The 22488-nt window shown below is 33.7% G+C and overlaps 1 protein-coding gene across 1 annotated transcript in view; it reads left to right on the top strand.

Annotated features, from left to right (window-relative positions):
• The window catches only part of LOC126892296 (zinc finger protein 681-like), a 29089-nt gene extending 13140 nt beyond the window's left edge, over positions 1–15949 (top strand). Inside the window, exon 2 of the mRNA XM_050661806.1 lies at positions 14535–15949. Coding sequence (XP_050517763.1) covers positions 14535–15532 — 998 coding nt within the window. The 3' untranslated portion in view covers positions 15533–15949. The remainder of the gene's footprint in view (positions 1–14534) is intronic.
• The last annotated feature ends 6539 nt before the right edge of the window (positions 15950–22488 follow it).

Raw genomic sequence — 22488 nt, 5'->3', positions numbered from 1 at the left:
TGGTGTTCCCTTGGAGATCCACTCCGACCAAGGGCGAAACTTTGAGTCAGCTCTTTTCCAAAACGTTTGTAAATTGATTGGTGCCAATAAGACCAGAACAACACCCCTGCATCCTCAATCAGATGGGATGGTCGAGAGGATGAACCGAACGATGGGTAAACACTTGTCCAAAGTTGTATCTGAACATCAGCGAGATTGGGACCAACACATTCATTTATTCCTGATGGCCTACCGCTCGGCCGTAAATGAAACTACAGGTCAAACACCAACCTGCCTGATGTTGGGTCGTGAAGTTCGGTTGCCCTGCGACCTAGAGTTTGGCTGCGGACCTTCCGAGGAACATGTTGCAGGCGAAGACTACGTTGACCGCCTGAAATTACGAATGAACAACATTCATGAACTTGCCCGACAACACATCCAGATAGCCAGTGACAGAATGAAAGATCAATATGATTCTCGATGCAAGAATGAAAGCTTCGAAGTAGGTGATCTTGTCTGGCTTTATAATCCGCAACGTCGTCGAGGCTTATGTCCTAAACTGCAAAGACGATGGGAAGGTCCATATGAAGTTAAGAAGAAAATAAATGACGTAATATATAGAATTAAGAAGTTGCCAAACGGTAAACCAAAAGTTATTCACATAAATCGTCTTGCACCATATGCTGGCTCAAATGAAACAGAAGAAGCCCGAGTCCTCCAACAGGAGATGAAAGATGTCGCACAGCCAAGTTTTAATCAATTTATGTCAAATTACGCAGCGAGAAAGAGTGCTAGATTCGGCGTGACCACAGAAGTTCAGCAAGATCTGTTTGGTGTTCCAGAAAACGTCTCTCTGGCCCACTGTGTTGCCCAAGACCTCGAGATGACTAAAGGAATATCGTCCGTATTCAATAGAAAGTTCGGCCGCCTGGACGAGTTAAGAAATCAGCAGCCTAAAATTGGAAGAGTACTGCGATTGGAAGATGGTCCTCGATCTTTGCTGTATATGGTGACCAGAAAGTCTTATACGGACACGCCAAGCTACGAGAACATATGGCGTGCTCTAACTAATTTGAAGAAAATCGTGTGTAATTATGACATCAAAAATTTGGCTTTACCAAAAATAGGCCATGCAGTAGAAAATCTGGATTGGAAGATTGTGAGAAGCATGCTTGAAGTGGTCTTCAGAGGAACTGGTGTACAAATCACTGTGTGTTGCATGAACCCGAAGATATCGTACCATTCAAAGACAGTAGACTGTTATTTCTTCTTGAAGGGTGTATGCAGAGCTGGAGAGTCGTGTAGATTCCGCCATCCTGGGCCTTCATTTAGAGTTGCTGATCGAGACGCTCAGATCTTGAGAGGGGAGCAGTGTAGCGGAAGAGAAATCTTGGCCGATCCCCGTATAACAGTAAACACCTCGAGAATGACGTAATCGGATGTGCTAGGCCTCGCCGGAGAATTCTGGAAGGTACGTCACGTAGGCGGAACAAGCCGATAGCTCGAGATGGGAGTCGATTGTTCCAGAATAACAACTGGGTATAAATACGGGCATATTTTGTGAATAAGTTTTAGTGTATAAGATAAATTCGTCTGTAACTTATATAAATAAAGTCGTATATAAATTACGAACCGCTAGTTTTATTGTAATTAGAAGTAATTACACTAATCACGCTACAATATTATCAATAGTTTAACGAAATGAGAAAAGTTAATCAAACGAAAAATAAAGCGAATCATTCCAAGAAAAAGTCCATTAAAAGCCGTGGCAAAATTATGAGAACACCGAAATTGGAGCCACCACAAATTTTAATAATGTAAGTACCTACCTATAAGAAGTAATCTACTGTTGTCATAAATAAAAAAAAGTGTGAAAAGTTGTTTCCCATGAAAATGAAATTCGTAATAAATCTATGTTTAGGTACAGAAATCCTGACTACAGTACAAATGCCAATTTTTTTGAGGTAGGTATTCATAGTCCTTTCCTTAGGGGGATACAACGGCCTTCTTTATTCAGATGGTCATACCCAAGTTTTTTTATGTATTTTGACCCGTAGAACAAGAATTTTTTGGGTAACAGTTGATCCGGATGTCGATAAGATTGTTATAAACAAAGAACTTGAGGAATTACATAACAGCGATTTCTCTCAAAACAAAACATTTTTTTGTATTTTTTGGGCCATTCTAAGCAAAAACTGTTCTGACAAGTTTTTTCGTAGGATACATAGTTTTCGAGATAAAGGCGGTTGAACTTAAAATCGAAAAATTGCAATTTTTGAACCCGAAAAAATTTATTTTTGCTAAAAATTTATTTTTTATTGTTAAACAAAGCTATAAACACATAACGCTTGAGTGTTGCTTTCAATGATCTCTCATGTAAAATCGAACGAGTAGGCAGAGTAGGTACAAATGCAAGCGAGGCAATTTCTATGTAGCATGAATTAAAACGCATGTATTGGGAACGAAAAACACTATGTGTTTATAGCTTTGTTTAACAATAAAAAAATAAATTTTTAGCAATGCAAATAATCAAAACCGATATAATTTGACTCTAACTTTCAAATGCGGTAAGCCGAATTGCTATTTTATTTTTTAATCAAAAGTTATTCTGGTTCAAAAATTGCAATTTTTCGATTTTGTTAAAGTTCAACCGCGATTATCTCGAAAACTTGTAAGAACAGTTTTTTCTTAGAATGACTCAAAAAATACAACGTTTTTTTTTTTGGAGAAATTGCTGTTATGTAATTCCTCAAGTTCTTTGTTTATAACAATCTTATCGACATCCGGATCAACTGTAACCTAAAAAATTCGTGTCCTACGGGTAAGTCCATCTGAATAAAGGAGGCCGTTGTACCCCTGGCGACAGGACTATCATTGGTGACAATATTTTCGAACTTGATTCAATCTGTCGTTCATTTCTTACGACTAAACTATTAGATATATACGTTTATAGTAAAACTTATAAGCAGGATTCGGATAGGGCGAGCAATTTCCAGGGTAGTATTTCCTATATATTTTATTTTTTGTTGAGATGTATAAATTATTAATTTAGGTGAGATATTGCGACTGCTTTTACATTCACTAAGCAAAAACCAAAGTATTCTTGCCACTAAACAAACATGAATTTGTATGTCAATGTTTTTGTGTAAAATTGGTTCAAAAACTACACGTTACAAATAATATTCTTTAGAAAAAAAGACTAAGTTTTCACTCTAATGGCATATAAAACAACATAATGCTATTCTACATCCCACCAGAATAAAAACAATGGGAACCTTCTGTGGTTACACCTCCGAGGCTTCTACAATTTGTAAGCCGTACGGATGCTGAGAGTAAGGAAGATGAGTGAATTCTACAATTTACAATTCACGTCCCATCTGCTCAGCGCAGTAAAGTTCCAACGAGAATGGTTCACTTCATACTCCACACAGAGTAAATGTAAATCAAAAATGAATAACCATTTTCAATTTCGTTGCAAAGCGAAAATACAGCCGAACCATATTCTAGTCCAATCAGAGAGTGCTGCAAGCACCTCTACCGGTTTCGAAACTTATTAGTCTCTCATCAGGAGGCACATATGCTGCTCTCCCTGATCCAACCAAAACAAACCCCAGCGTGCAGTCCCGGATTGCAACGAACGAAATGGCATAGATTGGTGTTTGTTTTGGTTGGATCAGGGAGAGTAGCATATGTGCCTCCTGATGAGAGACTAATAAGTTTCGAAACCGGTAGAGGTGCTTGCATCACACTCTGATTGGACTAGAATATGGTTCGGCTGTATTTTCGTTTTGCAACGAAATTGAAAATGGTTATTCATTTTTTTTTTAATATTCTTTAGACTTTGTACATAAGCGGACGCTTTGCCATCGCCTTCGCCGCGATTTACCTGTTAAACGATACCATTTTTTGTTGCCTGGTATGGTAAACCTAAGGAGATGGCATGAAGCAAATACTTCCGTTTATCAAGTAAGATGAATTGTGAAGGTTCTGGGAATACAGATATATCTTCTAAAATAAAACAAAATATTTGATATTCACAGTTTCTTTTCTACATGATGATGAATTTATTATTATTTTTAAACTACATTATCTAACCCTGTATAATCGAAATTAATTTTAAATTATACTTGTAATTACACAAATAGTCCGTTCTTTAACGGTAAAATATTGCAAAATCTCTAAATTTTAAAGAACCGCTTGGATTGACATGAAAGGCATACACATAGCTAACAGGTCAAAGATAAAAAATTGATATTGTGCCGATATGTGCTTTTGCCCTGGGGGTGGTTTTCACCCCCTATTGGGGGTGAAAAAATATTCGTCCAAAGAAAGTCAGGAAATGGATAAACTGGCTAATTTTAAGTAATTTTTGTTCTATAGAGTTTTTTCACTAAGTTAATACTTTTCGAGTAATGGTTTGAGTCAATGGTTTGGACTAACATCGATCGAGTTATTCAGAAACTCGGCAAACAAAATTAAAATTGCTATGATAATAGCCAACGGACAAGTAACATGAAGAAGAAGAAGAACAAAATAAATATAAAACAATATATATGAAAAATATGGAAAACGGTTGATTTCCGACAACCGAAATCGTTGATTTTAGAACAGTTATGCATAAAACCTATCTTGTTTTAAATGTGACGTAGAATATTTTTGAACAGAACTTTCTTCACTTTAAACCAAAAACCGTAAAAACTACTAATTTATCAACTTCTCCTAACACTCCCCCTCACCCCAAACCCCAACGCTCGAAATAGTGTAACTTTTTACTGAACTAGTATTATGTATATGTGGACCGTATGTAATAAAAACGAGTTGTTATTTTTTCAATTTTTTTATGTTTTTGATTTGTTAATCAAATAAGTGTTCAGGGCAACTTAACAAACAAAAACATTAATCAAAAACAGTCCACCAAAGAATATATAACTTATCTCCATTTCAGATGTATTTAATGCAATTTAATGCATTTGTCAATTTTTTTATTTATTTTTCATTCATTTTCAAAACGTTTCTATTATGTTCTTCAAACTAACGTTAGAATATGTACCATATTAGTTTCCTATATTCTCACGATTAAATTAAACAAACTACAAATTTTGTTTTTTTCCAACCCTAAGCCTATAACATATATTTTTGCAACCATGTGTTCTCTAGAATATGTATGCATAATCAATGAGAACTTACCGAGACAAACTGTATATACCACGCCAGCAGCAATTGAACAGGGAACGAGACACGCTGTATGTCACTTGTATGATTATTTTCGCTTACAGCTCACGTCCAGACGTGTACACGGAAATACGAAATATGGGGGGAGTGTCAATACCGTTTTATTATTCGAATGAAAGTTTTACTTTTAATATTAATAATATCAAAAATAAAACTTTATTATTAGAACTAATTTTTGGGTTACATCATTCGTGGCTTCTAAAATTTGGAATCCAACGAATTGCAGGAGCTAACAATGCCGAGGAAGATCTATCAGGCTGCATCTCACTTCCCACCTGTCCAGCACGGTAAAATTCCAACAAAGATTAGTTCCCAATGCTCAGATTACTAGTAGAACTAATCAAAATAATAAATAATCATTCCATGAAGTACGACGTAACCTGGTAGAATTCCTTCGGCCTTCTTAGCTCCGGCAATTCGTTGGCTTGCAAATTTTAGAAGCCGCAAGCCACGATTGGTTTAACCAGAAGACTAGTTCTAATAAGTTTTATTTTATTTGTGATATTGTTAATATTAGAAGTAAAACTTTCGTTCGTCTTTAGCAGATACCGCCACGGCATTCATGCCATCATTTCGTTGTGAATCGATAACGGTAGCCCGAATTTTAGTAATTCAAAAAGAATGAAATATGCACCTCTGATGGGACCCTAAGAATGGTTGAAGGGCCGTTCTAGAGTGCCTTTGGCGCTCTATGAACTAAATAAAATAAGACGGCTCTCGTTTCGCTTCACAACGAAATTATTATTTATTATTATTATTATTTCGTGCAAATACCATGTTAACATACAATTTTCACCCATTTTGGTTTATTTTTAGAAATATTTATTTACTAATAAAAAAATTGTTTCGGTTATGTACTTCCATTTAGCGCGCCTATGAGTTAAATTGTCAATAATATTAATGTCAAAGATTACCACTGTTGCCAAAGTTTATGATACTATCTCCCGAAGTTATATTTTTATTGCTACCTGTTGATCGCTACTGTTTACTCTTAATATTATATTTTCAGTAGATTTGTGTGTATGTTAAGTTTAGTTTTATTGTAATGTACTTACTACAGTTTTATGATGTCACACTTTCATTTAATTCATTTAATTTTATTTTTTGTTTTTTTTACTGTTTTACTGGACTTTACTACTACTACTTTTACTTCTACTTATTGTTTATATATGTATATTTTTTATGAAATTGGGGAAACCCGTAAATAAATAAATAAATATCTCAAACCTTAGTGAATCCTACTTTTACTATAATTAATGATACTAATGAACATCCTTCGGAACTTCTTGACAGCTATGCAGAAACAAATAATGAAGCCGTAGAGATAGGTCATGGCCAGAATGACATTTTTCATGACAACAATGCAGAAATACCCCATGAAAATATGGAGACAATCGAAGATATCAACCAAATACTGGCCGGTAGCCCTGCAGAAAATGTGGAAGTTAGCGATGGCGATGAGAACAACGATCCTGATTTTGTAGCGAATTCAGATGAGTCTAACAGTTCTGAATCGGCCGAAAGTATTTAAGATTTGCAGCATGGTGAAATAAATGAAAATGATCCTCGAGACGAAAGCCCGAGAAGAAAACGGTCTACAAAGTATGAAATAAACAAAAAAAAGATCCAAAAGTTGGAAAAAGATCCAAAACAGTTTAAATAGAGAAAAGGGAAAGTCTTACCAAGGAAAAAAAAAGATAATGGAAAATGGAGGTATGACTTATTAAAAGAACCCAAATCCATAAGAGAAAGTTGCAATCGTAAGTTAAGTAAAAATAACAATTCCGCCCTAATGTGCACTAAAATAAGTGAACCTGAGAGAAGAAGAATTTTCAAAGAGTTCTGGCAATACACTTGGGCCGAAAAGAAGATGTTCGTAAGAAACCATGTATGTGTAAAAAGTACCTCTAGAAAACGAGCCCTGAATGAAGTTTCGAGAAGAACATATTTAAACGAATTTTTCTTAGGTTCCTCTAGGCTAAGAATTTGTAAAACAATGTTTTTAAACACCCTTGGTGTGAAGGATTGGGTCATTAAGAAATGGGCCAAGATCGGACTGGAGGAAAATATGACTGTGCAAACTCGTCAAAATTCTGGTAATAATAATCATGGTGTGAAACAGCTTCAAATATTCTTTGATTCCCTACCAAAACTGGAATCGCACTATTGTAGAGCTACCTCGTCAAAACTTTACCTGGAACCTATTTGGACTAGCAAAAGCCAACTGTACAAGTTCTACAAATCTGATTTCTGCATAAATCAAAATGAGAAAGCGGTATCAATAGCTACTTTTCACAAAGTATTTGAAAAAAATAAACTTTCTTTGTATAGGCCAAAAAAAGATCTGTGCGATACCTGTGTGTCCTTTCAAACAGGGAATATTTCAGAAGATATCTACAATGAGCATGACAAATATAAAAAAGAAGCAAGGGTTGAAAAAGATAATGATAAAGAGTCCCATAATGAAGTGTTTACTACGGATCTTCAATCAGTTTTGCTTTGTCCTAAATCAAATGTATCCAGCCTCTATTACAAAACCAAACTAATTGTGCATAATTTTACAATGTATGATATTAAACGCCAAAAAGGCTTCTGCTACCTGTGGAACGAATCGGAAGGTGGGCTCACAAGTAATGAGTTTACTAGTATTATTGTTCATTTCCTAAACCAGCAGGTCTTTTTTTTTATTATCTCCCTTTATTGACAATCAGATATAAAACAAACATCTACAAGTCAATTTGTTGGTCTTACATTAAATTAAATTATTGTAAATGTGGTGACGTGGAGAGGTAAACATCCAGCGATGTTTCCTCAGTTACGCGATGTTTCCTCAGTTACCTCTTAGGTCGGAGGGCCAGCTTCTTCTGAGTCTTCTATTGCGGACAGGTTGCAGTAGTGGATGAAGTAGTGGATTAGGATGGTCTTCTAGTTTGTTGTGGTGTTTTCTGTTGTTTTCTCGGATGACTTCGGTTACATATGGAATTTTTAGATCTGTGTGTAGAGTTTGGTTTGATACATACCATGGTGCATTAACTATTGCTCGAAGTATCTTGGATTGCGCTCTCTGGATAATCACAGTATTGGATTTGCTGGCACAGCCCCACAGTTCAATGCCATAAGTCCAGATTGGCTTTATCACTGCTTTATATATTAGCAATTTGTTTTCTATTGAAAGGTGGGATTTTCTTCCAATGAGTCAGTAAAGTTCTTTGGTTTTTAGGTCAAGTTGCATTCTTTTCTTTGTTATATGGTGTTTCCAGTTAAGTTTATTGTCAAAGTGTAGCCCTAGATATTTGACTTGATTACTTTGTGGTATTTTTATTTGATTGATGGTTACTGGTGGGCAGGTTCCAGTCCGGAGAGTGAATGTTATATGGGATGATTTTGTTTCGTTTACCTTAAACTTCAACTTCTTCAGCCATATTTCAAGTGAGTTTAGATGCTCTTGGAGATTTTATGTTGCTGCAATAGGATCGTCATGCTTGGCAAAAATAGCAGTGTCGTCTGCAAATGTCCCGATGGTTGTTTTATCATTTGTAGGCAAGTCATGTGTATATAGTACGTACAATAATGGCCCTAGTATGCTCCCTTGTGGTACGCCAGAGTGAATAGGCTTGTATTCCGAGACTTCTTCATTAACTTTTACTTTAAACTGCCGTTCGTGTAGGTAGGCTTTCAGTAGGTTGTAGTAACTTGCTGGGAGAATTCTTTTTATTCTGCATAACAAGCCTGGATGCCAGACTTTGTCAAAAGCCTGACTGATGTCTATAAAGGCTGCTGTGCATTACTGCTGATTTTTAAGTGACTGGTTGATGGCGTTGACTATGCGATGGCATTGTTGTATCGTTGAATGGCTTTGTCGAAATCCGAACTGATGATCTGGGATCCAATTTTGTGGATTTATTTCTGCATTTATTCTGTTTAGGATAAGTCTTTCAAGCAACTTGGAGATTGTTGGTAATAAGCTGATAGGCCTATATGATGAGACATCTAGAGGGTTTTTGCCAGGCTTTGGTATCATAATTATTTGTCCAATTTTGAGTGCTGTGGGCCAGTAGTCACATCTAAGTATTGCATTGAATATGTGCAGTAGTTTAACTATGCCCTTTTTGGGTATTTCTTTTAACATTTTTGCGGTTATCAGATCTTCGCCTGGTGCCTTCTTTGGGTTTAGGGTGGCAATTACGTCTCTAATTTCTTTTGGAGTAAATAGTTTTATTCGATCCTGTATCTGTAGTGGTTCTTCTAATATTTGGTTCGCTTCTGGTACTTGGTCGTCATTAAGTGGAGTAAAAACTTCTGCTAAATACTCGGCAAATAGGTCAGCCTTTTCTTTATCACTTTTTGCCCATGGTCCTGGTGGTGTTGGATTTTTACGTATTGGAGGTAACGCTGTTATTGGCTTTCTCTTACTTTTTATGGGCTTCCATATAGAGTTGTGTTGTCTTGATAGATTGGTGATGTAATTCGTAAATGAGTCATTTTTGACTTCTTGCAGCTTTGATTTTAATTTGTTGCTGATGCGATTGTATCTTGTTCTGCTGTCTGGTGTGTGTGTTCGTTGCCATGCAGATCTGGCCTTTCTTTTTTCAGCTACCAGTTTTTTTTATTTCTAAAGGTATATTACTTATGTTTCTGTTGGGACTACTTTGTGGGGTAGCTGATTTAGCTGCATACTGTAGTATGTTTATAAATTTGTTATAGTCCTCTTCTATTTCTTCCGGTTTTTTCAGCCTCGTTGTTATTTCGATAGTATTGTGAATTATTTGTCGGTAAGTGTCCCAGTTTGTTTTATTGTTGTGCAGGTGGAGTTTTGGTTTTTTAGTGATAACTGTTGTACTTACCGTTGCTATTATTGGGCTATGGTCAGTAGTTAGGTCATAGCTTGGTGTTATATCTGTATAAGTTATACCAATACCGTTTGTTATGAAGAAGTCCAATAAATCTGGTTTTTTGTTGGGATCGGTCGGCCAGTATGTTGGTGTTCCCGTCGAGATAAATGAGTAATTCTTATTTTGTATAACATGTGCCAGTTCTCTGCCTTTTGTTGTTATAAGTCGTGACCCCCACAAGGTATGCTTGCTGTTGTAATCTCCCCCAGCAATGAATTTTGGTCCTAAAGTTTGGAAAAATTCTTCATAGTGTTCTCGTTTTAGACTATGGCGAGGAGGGCGGTACACAGCTGTTACGTTGACATTATATGGAAGTGCTTCAACGCTTACTGTCGTTGCTTGGATGTGTTCTTCTTTGTACTTCAGTAGTTCCATGATGTTTAATATTTTCTTTGATGAGTATTGCTGTACCTCCGTGGGCTGTGCCGTCAGGATGCTCAGTATGATATAGTTTATATTTAGGTATGTTAAAATAAGTTCTGTTCGTAAAGTGCGTTTCACTAATTAAAAATATGTCAATTTTATTTATGTCTAGAAATATTTTCACTTCTTCTGTATGGCTTGGAAGGCCGTTGGCATTCCATTGGGCTATTCGAAGAAACTTAGCCATTTATTTCATTTTGTTCATAAGCATGGTGAGCATGTTGAGGACCATGCTATTTTGTTGGATTAGTTGGTTGAATAGATTCTTGAATTCTTCCAAAAACTTGTTTAACACAGTGGTTGTATCTTCTGTTTGGTTGTGTTTAGTTACTTCAGCGTAGCTCAAGCCCTGGGGCAGTGGATTGGATAGTTGTTGTGTGTTTCTTGTGTGTATATCATTTGTGTAGATTGCTGATGGGTTTTGATGCTCTCCATTGTTTTTGTTGCTTCCTTTGGTAAGTTTCTTATAGTGATCACATCCCTTATAATTGGCTGGGTGGCCTCCATTGCATAACGCACATATGGCTGGCGTCTCCTTTGACTTTTTGCACGTGGTGGTATTGTGTGAGCCTCCGCATTTTACACAGACGAATGGTTTATTACAATATGATTTGGAATGTCCATATTGTTGGCATCTCATGCACTGTATTATACTGTTTTTTTGAGTTCGTGGAGGTTCTATGAGTACTACTCTGTTCTGTAGGCCTGTTATATTATAGACATCTTTATTGTTTTGCGCGGGTTCTAAATCTACAAAGAAGAGATTAAGTGGTTCTTTGGTTTTTTGTTGTTTTACATTAACTGTGTTTCTAACTTTGTGCCCTAACTGAGATAGCTCACTTTTTATGTCATCAGTATTGGTTGAGTGATGTAAGTATCTGATCACGATTCTGTAGGCTCGTTCTTCTTTTAGTCTGTACGTGTGATGGTATATATTTTTTTCCTTGAACTCCTTAACCAATTTTCGGTATATTTCTGGTGTTTCAAAATTTATTTTGACAACGTTGTTTATTAAACTTTTTGTCTGGTATTCTTCTTTTTTCGCTATTTCCTCTAATTGCTTTGTCATCTCGTTGAAATCCTGTACCCCGTGTACAAATATTGGTGGAGGTTTTGGTATTTTGTTGGTTTCTGCGTTTCCAGTATTTTCTTCTGTTTCTTTCGACAGCGGTTGGAATCGGTTACCTGTTTCAATTTCGCTTGGATTTGGTTTGTTGTTATGTATTTTCTTCCTTTTATTGCTTCCCATGACTTGCCAAGCGTTTTTACTGTTTGTCTGATTTTCTTCTTCATCTTCGCTGGTTGATGTCATATAGTGAGTTTCTCTGTCTTCGATATTTGCACTATTTTTACTTGATGTCGGCATTTGCTGCTGAACTGGTTGAGAGTAATAGTTTGTATTTGCTGTCTGTATAGGAGTTGTATGATACTGTTGTTGCATAGTTGGCATATTCATGTTCATTGCATTTTCTGGTTGGTTCATCATTGTTGGCTGCCACTGTAGTTGGTTATTAGTTGCTTGTGTTATTTGTAGATTTATTGGATCGCTCTGTATGTTTTGTTGTTGATAAACTGGTTGTCCATTTCTGAACCCAATAAGATTCCCCGAAGGGAACATATTGTTTTTCTCACTTATTGCTAATGGGTTTTTTTTATTGTTGTTGATAAGATAATTAGAATTCTTAATCACCGGTTTTTCGGAGCGCTTTAACGATGTTTACACCTCGATGGCCCAGCGACGACTCAACCAGCAGGTCTTGAAAGAAAAAAGCACTGAGGACACTGAAATCATATTATGAAGTGATGGTTGCGGGCACCAAAACAGTAACTCAACGTTATCAAATGGTTTATTAAACTTTGCATTGGATACTGGGTTAACGGTAACTCAAAAGTATTTGCAAAAAGGTCACACCCAGATGGAGGTAGACAGTGTCCACTCCGTCATTGAGAGGCAAATTCGAAATAAAAAAATTAATATTCCAGCAGATTATGTATCCATCTGTAAAACTGCTTGCCATAAAAGTCCTTATGACTTCGAATATCTAACGCACGATTTCTTCAAAAAATATGATCACCTCCAGTTCGTTAAATCAATAAGACCAGGCAAAGCTGTTGTCGGTGCACCCACTGTAAACGATATCAAAGCTTTAAAATACTCAAAGGATGGTATTTTTTTAAGCTTCGTCACACCGAAGATTGGCAAACCTTACCAGTACGGCTTAATATAAATAATGTTCTGCCTATTAGTTCTATCGCCTTTTCCCAACTACATAAAAATAGACTTAGAATTAAAAAAGAAAAGTTTCAGTACCTCCAGCAATTAAAATTATCGATGGAACGTGATTATCACGATTTTTATGATAAGCTACCCCACGAAACATAGAAAAAAATGTTAATTTACTACTTTTGCTGAATTTTCTATTCACTACTATATTAAAATAAACCTGTTTTTGTAAGAGCTATTATTAGATTTATTGTTGTTCTGAAGCTATTTCCTTGTGGCATTTTTATGATTAATTATTTATATATGAAATAAGCCACAATTAAAATGAAAAAAATAATTTTATTAACGTTTCGACGCCCAAATCGGGTGCCGTTGTCAAAATACAAAATATTACTAAAATAAACTAAAGTGTTGTTGCTAAGCAAAAAAATTCTTCTAATAATTTATTTAATCTCACTCATTTATATTGGCAATTCAGACATATATTATACATTTTAAAGTAGAAGACTTTAAAATGATATTGCCAATATTTATGAGTTGCGTTCCTGGGACGACTTACTGAAAGATAGTAAGAAAAATACCTAACTCCTTTATTTTGTTTTTTTAATGACTTAATATAATTAAAATTCAATGTGAATTCTTCCGCTCTACATTATTTTATTCTTCCGATCTATATATTTGTCGTGTAATTAACAGAAAACAGTTTTTAGCGTTTCCTGAAAAGTTTTACCGATAGGAGTTAAGTAGTTTGCGAATTAAGCCGACGACTTACATTCCAATTTGACATTTTAAGGAATATAAATCCAATAAACAAAATTACAAAGACGGATCTATTGCTTATGCAGAATACCAATAAAAAATATAACCAGAGAAAATATATGCACACAATATACTAACAACACATTTACCATGTGCACAAAATTAGGTGAAGTAAAAATAAGACCGACACAGATGACAAGATAAAATTAAATGTTGACAGTAGTGGTTTTTACCTCAGAACAGTTAGATCTGGCATTTTGACGTATTCAGAGGTACCAAACCAATTAACTTGACAGTTGAGGACGAGTTTAGTTACGGAAATGATGGAAATACGGCACCCAGCTTAAGCTTCTCCTTAACGTTTGACAGAGGCTTAGCTAAGCAAAAGCGTAGCTGTTGAAATACCGGCCCTTAGACTTCATTAAGTCAGTTTACAATTATTATGCAGCTAACTTTTAAAATCTAAAATATAGTGTTCACTCTTATTTTAATCACTAATCAGACATTAGAATTAAAAATTAATTTCATAATTAAAAATCAAATTTATTAATTTTGTAACACAAATAAATTCAGTAGTTTGTCAGTTTGACGGTTTGTTTACATATTGAGAACTGTCAAAGCGTATGTATTTGACTCGCCATTGGTCACTGCGCGTGTACCACCTTTATCGCGAATGCCATATCGCGATTCTATTGGTTAAAAATCTGTATCTTGATGAAAATCTGTATCATAATGAAGTTCATTATGATACAGGTAGTGACTTAAGAGTTAAGAGGTTCTAGGACCTTTGGGAAGCTAAAAATTTGCATGAGGGCATAATTTTATATCCTTTATCGAAAAAATAAGTAGCGGGGCTGATCGGTGCGGGGGCATTTTTGACCATCTTATCCCGCTATAGCCTTTCTGTAAAATATGTATCGTGTATCTAATTTTATTATGCTTTATTTTGATTATTGCATTTGTTTGTTTTTACATTCATTTTCCCTTATACTCATATATTTGTATTATAGTTTGTTGTATTTTAGGTTATTCTCAAGAGGACAACAAATTGGAGATTATGGAGACACAACCTGAACATTCATCTTATGAAGGAAATTATATGAGCCGACACGACGAAGGAACAGCATTAACTCAAAATAAGACAGTTGCAACTGGACAAAGACCTTACCAATGCGAAGTTTGTTTTAAGAAGTTTTCTCGAAATGAACATTTAAAAAATCATTTGCGAATACACACTGGAGAAAAACCATACAAGTGCGATATCTGTTCCAAAAAGTGTTCTGACGCAAGTAATTTGAAAAAACATTTGAAAGTGCACACTGGGGAAAAACCTCACAAGTGTGAAATTTGTTTGAAGCAGTTTATTCAAGCAAGTAATTTGAAAACACATTTGAGAGTGCACACTGGAGAAAAACTTTACAAGTGCGAGATGTGTTTTAAGGAATTTAGTCAACCAGGTCATTTTAAAAGTCATTTGAGAGTGCACACTGGGGAAAAACGGTACAAATGTGATACTTGTTTTAAACGGTTTGGTCAAGCAGGTGACTTGAAAACACATTTGAGAGTGCACACTGGAGAAAAACCTTATAAGTGCGAGATGTGTTTTAAGCAGTTCAGACATAAAATTTCTTTGAATGCTCATACAACAGTTCACACTGGAGAAGCTTTTTACAACTGTGGAATTTGTTTTAAGCAGTTTAACCAAAAAAGTAATTTGAAAACACATTTGAGAGTGCACACTGGAGAAAAACTTTACAAGTGTGAAATTTGTTTTAAGCAATTTAGTCATGCAAGTGATTTGAAAAAACATTTGAGAGTGCACACTGGAGAAAAACCTTACAAGTGTGAAATTTGTTTGAAGCAGTTTAGGCAATCAAGTCAACGCAAAGTACATTTAAGATTGCACTCTGGAGAAAAGCCGTACAAGTGCGAGATTTGTTTTAAGCAGTTTTCTGGAAATGGTAATTTGAAACGTCATTTGAAAGTACATACTAGAAAAGATCTTAAAGTAGCAAAAGTGTGATGCACTGCCATGTTGATCGATCTGTGTGCACGTATTCTGACTTGAATGTGGCAATCGCAAGAACTGCTGAACGTGGCAATCGTACTAGTTGGACGTGTGTAGTGTTTCTCCGAAATTAAATTTTAGTTTTTGGGTGGTTTCGAGTGTAATCTGCATACAAAATAGTGCAAAGTGTAATTAAAAAGGACCTTTATGTAAGTAAATAATCAGATATCTGTTTATGAACTGTATTAATAAATTAATAGTTAGTTTTTAATTGCCCTACGGATAAAAGTGAAACCTCTGAGTGGACGAAACGGGTTGAGCTTTTTGCGCTGGACGGGTGATTAAGAGCGATAAACAATAATAATTATCAACAAAAACAGTAGGTCTGTAATACAGGTTTCGGTAAAAATATACAGAATTATAAAAGCTGAATTTATTTGTTGTTTTGATATTGATTGTATATGTATTTACAAGCGGTAGAAGTCGAAACTGGTTAGGATCGAGAATTGCTAAGATTTAACTGTTGAGGTGGGTGCGGCGCTTGTCGCGATCCGTAACCGTTACAAATATTTATAGTTATAAATACATAGGTGCTTTAATTATTTGAATAAGAAGAAAGATGGCGGATGGTAATGATAGCATTAATGAAGACGGTAAAAGAAAAAGCAAAGAGGAGCTAAGACATATTTAGCAGGAGCAGAAAAGTGAACCGAACACCAGACAGTTCGAAAACATCAACGAATGAAACCAGCAGCCAAAACGAAATGATGGAACTAATGAGACAATTAGCAAGCGATAATAAAAAGAAAAACAAGGACCTGGAAGATATAAAAAATACAATGGGTAATATGATTGAGGAACTAAAAGAAATTAGGAAGGAAAATAGTGAATACAAATTGCAAATGAAAGAAATAATAAGAGAAAATGAAAATCTAAAGAAAGAAATGGATACGATGAAACAAAAAATTGATAAAATAGAAATAACCTTGGAAGCATGTCAGAAAGAAAAGAAGAAAAATAACCTAATAATGAGAGGCTTACCAATAGACACAATAGAAGCAGAGCAACTAGAGAACTTCATAGAAACAAAAATGGGAGTAAAATCAGAAATAAATAGGGTACAAAAGATAAATGAAACAATGTGTGTTATCGAATGTAAAAAATTCGAAGATAAAATGAAAATACTGAAAGCCAAGGGTAAACTAATGAACTATAAGCAACATAGAGTATATATAGAATGTGACCTAACATTAAAAGATATAGAAATACAAAGAAATCTTAGGAAGATAGCAGCAGATGAAAAGACTAATGGGAAAATGACAAAAATTGGATATGGTCTCATAGTTATTGAAGGCATTACGTGGAAATGGAACCAAAAAACAAGCCGGACAGAAGAAATAACATACAATACAGAACCAACTTGTTCAAAAAACTAGCTGACGAAAACACAATGACGGACCGAGAAACAAAACAGGCACAGAACAGGGACATGAGCAGATTTAAAGATAATAACACAAACGGAAGGTAAAACAAATTGAAGTACAACTTAAACACAGAAAAGAACAGAACAATTTTGAAAATGGCATCATGGAATGTAAGAGGTATAAATGGGAAGGAAATAGAACTGGGGGAAGAAATTAGAGATAAGAACATTGAAATAGTAGCTATAACAGAAACAAAGAAAGAAGGAAGAGGATCAATAATATTAGAAAGCGGAATGTTACTAATATACAGTGGAGTGGAAGAAACGAAGAGAGCTCAGGCAGTAGTAGCGTGCATGATTAAGAAGGACAGTATCAACAAAGTAAAAAATTGGATATATTACAACGAACGTATACTAAGAGTAGACATACATATGGATACAGAAAACCAATACAAACCTAATCATATGCTATGGACCAGATGAAGACGCAACAAAAAACGAAAAGAATGAGTTCTCGGACACATTACAAGAAGTGATAAATGATTGTACAGAGAAAATTGTGATCACAGGAGACATGAACAGTAGAGTGGGGAAAGAAGCAGAAAAATGGAACAATGTCATAGGACCTTATGGGGAGGAAAAAATAAACAAAAATGGAAAATTACTACTTGAATTCTGTCTAGACAATAACCTGCTGATGATGAACACACATTCCCAACAAAAAAGGATACACAAGATAACAAGAGAAGTAAAATCAAGAGACGAACAATCAATTATAGACCATACTATAGTGCAAAAAACAGAGAAGAACTGGATAAGAGACGTAAGGGTGAAAAGCAGTTATGAAATTGGTAGTGATCACTATCTACTAGAAACCACATTCAAAAGCAAAAGAAAAGAAATAAAAAGAAATGAGAACATAAACATAAAACACAAAGAAATAATAAAAATTTATAAACTAAGGGAAGAAACAACGAAAATAAGATACACAGAAGGGCTAGAGAAAGAGATGGACAATGAACATGAAATAACAGAAACAATAGAAGAAGAATGGGGAAAATTTAAAAATGCTATGATAAAAACAGCTAAATCAATATGTGGAACTACAATAAATAACAACAGAGGGAAACGAACATCTTGGTGGAACAATGAAGTGAAAAGAGAAATAAAAGAAAAGAAGAAATTATGGAAAGAAACATACAAGACAAAACACAACAAAAATATGAAAATTATAAGAGACAAAGAACAAAAGTTAAAGAGATAGTTAAGAAAGAGAAAAAGAAAAGTTGGGAAAAATTCGGAGAAAATAATTACACTTTTATAAAAAAGAACTTTTTTATAATAAAACCTTTTTATTATTTATAGGAAAGAATATAAAATAATTTAACGATAAACGATTTAATAATAACATGCTTAAAATTCCAAAAATTACACTCTAATAAAAAAGTACTTTTTATAATACCACGGTTTTGTTATTGTACATATAGGACACAACATGTTTGGAAAGAATAATTAACTTATAAAATATGAATTTTTAGTAGGTGTATTAACTGTTATTTATAATTATGATTCCAAAAATTACACTAGTATAAAATAGTATTTTTTATAATACCACGGTTGTTTAAAATGATATATATATAATTTTAAGTATATAAACTTTTAATTATTTATTAAAAGAACTAAAAAAGATACGCAACAACTGGGGACCTCTCGATCTGCAGTCTAATGCCACTGAGGCACCATCAATTTGTAGATATCGATTTATTAACATATTAACGTACTTTAAAATATCATTGCATTAGTCACATTTTTAAAATAGTTTGAAATGAAAAAAAAAAATCGATTTATCCATACAGTGTGATTGGTCAGTGGGGTAAAGCTTTGTAGATCCGTTATAAGTAATAGATAGTAATAAAAGTTAATAACAAAAATTGTAGCCAACTTTGATTACAGATTGATAATCAGTAATCGTAAATTGTAAGTTTTAGACAATTATTTAGTCATGGCTTACTTAAAATTTGGAACGATTTAGACCCGTAATTATTAATAATTTTACTCTGAAAAATTAAAATATCTCGAAAACTAATAAATTTACACATAGGAAATGTTATACAAAAACTATGGTATGGTAATGATACTTTTCGATAATGATATAAAATACAGGGTGTTCTATTTAAAATTACTGAGAAAATAATGTACTTGCGTTTTGACTCACCCTGTGTTCAATATAAAGCAAATTAGCAAAACAACCATTTACGAAAATTTTGACAATAAATAAAAAAAATATGACGTCAATAAACCATTGACCTTGTGCTTGCTTTTATTTATACAGTTAGTTAAACTTGTTACGATTTTCATATAAAATTGGTTATAACTTTGTAAATACCCCGTATAACATACCAAACCTTTATATGTTTGTAATCGAAAAGTTATGAAGATTTCGAATATAAAATAAAATACAGGGTGTTCTATTAAAAAAAAGATAAGTTTGGTCTGCCACTATGTTATCGAACACCCTGTAACATTCTAACTAATTTTGTAATGTGAAGCTCAAAGTTCGCTACAATTTTTGTTATTAAGTTTTATCGCTATACATTACTATAACGGATCTACGGAGCTTCACCCCACTAATTATTAATCACCCTATATAATAGCAGTAAAACATTGCATTGTTAGCTAGTTCTAAGCTATCCTGAAAATTTCAGGTGTCTAGGTAGCCTAGAACTATTTTTAAAATGGATTACAAAATTTGCGGAGTCCGTGACAAAAACCAGCCCAAGTATATAAAAAAGGTTTTAAATAAAATACAGGATGTTCTATTAAAAAAAAAACATAAGTTTGTTCTGCCACTATGTTATCGAAGACCCTGTAACATTGTATCTAATTTTGTAATGTGAAGCTCAAAAGTTCGCTACAATTTTTGTTATTAAGTTTTATCCCTATACATTACTATAACGGATCTACGAAGCTTCACCCCACTAATTAATCACCCTGTATAATAGCAGTTAAATATTGCATTGTTAGTTCTAAGCTATCCTGAAAATTTCAGGTGTCTAGGTAGCCTAGAACTATTTTTAAAATGGATTACAAAATTTGCGGAGTCCGTGACACCAACCAAGCCAAGTATATAAAAAGATTTTAAAATGGAAGAAAACAGTACAGAAAACGTAAAATTATTTTATAGAACACTGAAAACCCTAAGATGCAACAAAGAAACGAAACTGAAACAAATAATAAACAAGGAAAGAACAATAATAAATGACGATAAGACAATAATAAAAAGATGGAGGGAACATTTCCAGCTGATACTGAATGGAAATCAAGCGAATACAATGGAGAAGGAAAGCCACATCAACAAAGTATCCATGAGAAACACGGAAAATCCAGAAACTATAGAAAAAGAAGAACTAGAAGAAGCAATAAGAAAGATAAAGATTGGAAAAGCACCAGGAAGCGATGAAGTAGCACCAGAAATGATGAAATATGTAGGAGTAAAAGCAAGAGAAAAATTGTTATACATATATAACCTAATATGTAAGAGAAAAGTAATACCCAGAGAATGGACAAATGCAGTAATTATACCTATATACAAGAAAGGAAACACAAGAGACTGTAAGAGCTATAGAGGTACAGTGGAACTTGCTTATAGCGTCATTGAAGGGTCCAGTAAAAAAATGACGCTATATCAGAGTGACGCTATACAAGAGGTAGAAAAAAATGAGATTTTAACGAGGCAAAATTTTATTACGGCATTATTGCTGCATTTAAGATAAAAAAAATAAGAAATAAAACCTATTATGTATATAAAATTTACATTTTATGAAAAAGTTCTCTAATGCTGAAAAATTCAATTATTTTCTTCTGCACAACCCTTTCCGAAAAATAAAGTTTGCAAACCGGAAACCCATTGCACTTTATCCTTCATAAAATAAAAAAAATGACAACCGTCTTTAAAATTTTGTGACGCTATAGACGAGGGTTACCTTATTTTTAGCCGATAAAACCGGGTTTTTAATAATGTTATTGAATAGGTATTCGCCGGACCTATTAAAAATTGACGTTACAACCGAGATGACGTAACTACCGAGGCCGTAATGTCCAAGCTCCACTGTATATCACTACTATGTGTAGCAGCAAAAGTATACGAAACCATAATAGAAAGGAAAATCAGAAAAGAAATAGAACATAAATTAGAGGACGTACAAAGTGGATTCAGAAAAGGACACAACACACAAGACCATATATTCACCATGCAACAAGTAATATAAAAAGCATTAAAGAAAAATAGAGAAATATATCTGAGCTTTATAGACATGGAAAAAGCATTCGACTCAGTCAAAAGAAAAGATATATGGGAAAGCCTAAAGAAGAAGGAAGTAAGTGAAGAACTGATAGAAGCAACAAAGAGTATATAATAATAATAATTTATTCAACAATAATAGGTACAATATTTTTAAATATTTACATATAAAGTGAATAAATTTACCCTAAGGTCTCCGAGAGGTGTAGATACACCTGTTTCGGTAAATAAGATATAAAATAATAAATAATAACATACTAACGTAAATAACATAAATAGCAACATATTACATTATAATATAATACAATAAATAGATAGGTACGTTTTTTTAATTGTAAATACACAGTTATGTTTTAGTAAATATGATACGTAGAATAAATAATATAATGAAAACAATAAAATAAATAATTAATTTTCATATACATGAAAACAACAAATACAGTATTTTTTTTTTTTTTGAAAAATGGCTTTGGCAGAGCCAATTAGCCAGACTTGTTTGTGATTGATTGCAGATTCATAGTCATAAATTTCTTATAAACATAAGTACATTCTACAATATTATTTTTTTTTTACATTGGTACATTGTGTAGCTTTTTTTTATTTTGTTTTTTTTTAATTATTTTACTGTTTTTTTAATATATATTTTAATTTGTGCGAAACACTTCTTCTTCTTTTTTTTTTTTGTTTGTTTCTATTTTTTTCTTTTTTTTTAATGTTTGTTTCTATTTTTTTTTTCTTTTTTTTTTATTTATTATTTTTTTGTTATTATTTTATTATGTGTTTTTTTTATATATATATTTTTTTTAATTTTTTCAAACCACATTAACAAATTATGCCTATTATATTACGTTTACAACTTGTATTTACATAATTTAACATGTTTATAAATGAGATGAAGAATTTCCATATCATTTGTAAATATTAAAGTATTAAGGTTTATTGGGAAAAAACATTTTAAATATTTTAATTCTTTATAAAGGTCGTTTATGTTATTTATGTTTAAATGACATTCTAATATGACATGTGTTAGATCTCCGATTTTGCCACAAGTACAATTGGGAGTATCTGACAAGCCGATTCTATGCATGTAATATGGCGTAAGAGCATGATTGGCTCTCAGCCGATTAATGGTCTTTATAAAATGTCTGTTATATTCTGTGTAAAACCATCTTTTTGAGAATATCCTAGGGTTACAATGAGCAAAATTTGAGCCAGTATTACATTCTCTGTAATGCAATTGCCAATTAT

Source organism: Diabrotica virgifera, chromosome 9 (genome assembly GCF_917563875.1).
Source record: "Diabrotica virgifera virgifera chromosome 9, PGI_DIABVI_V3a".
Taxonomy (NCBI): Eukaryota; Metazoa; Arthropoda; class Insecta; order Coleoptera; family Chrysomelidae; genus Diabrotica; species Diabrotica virgifera.
This window is presented reverse-complemented; position numbering and strand designations above follow the sequence as displayed.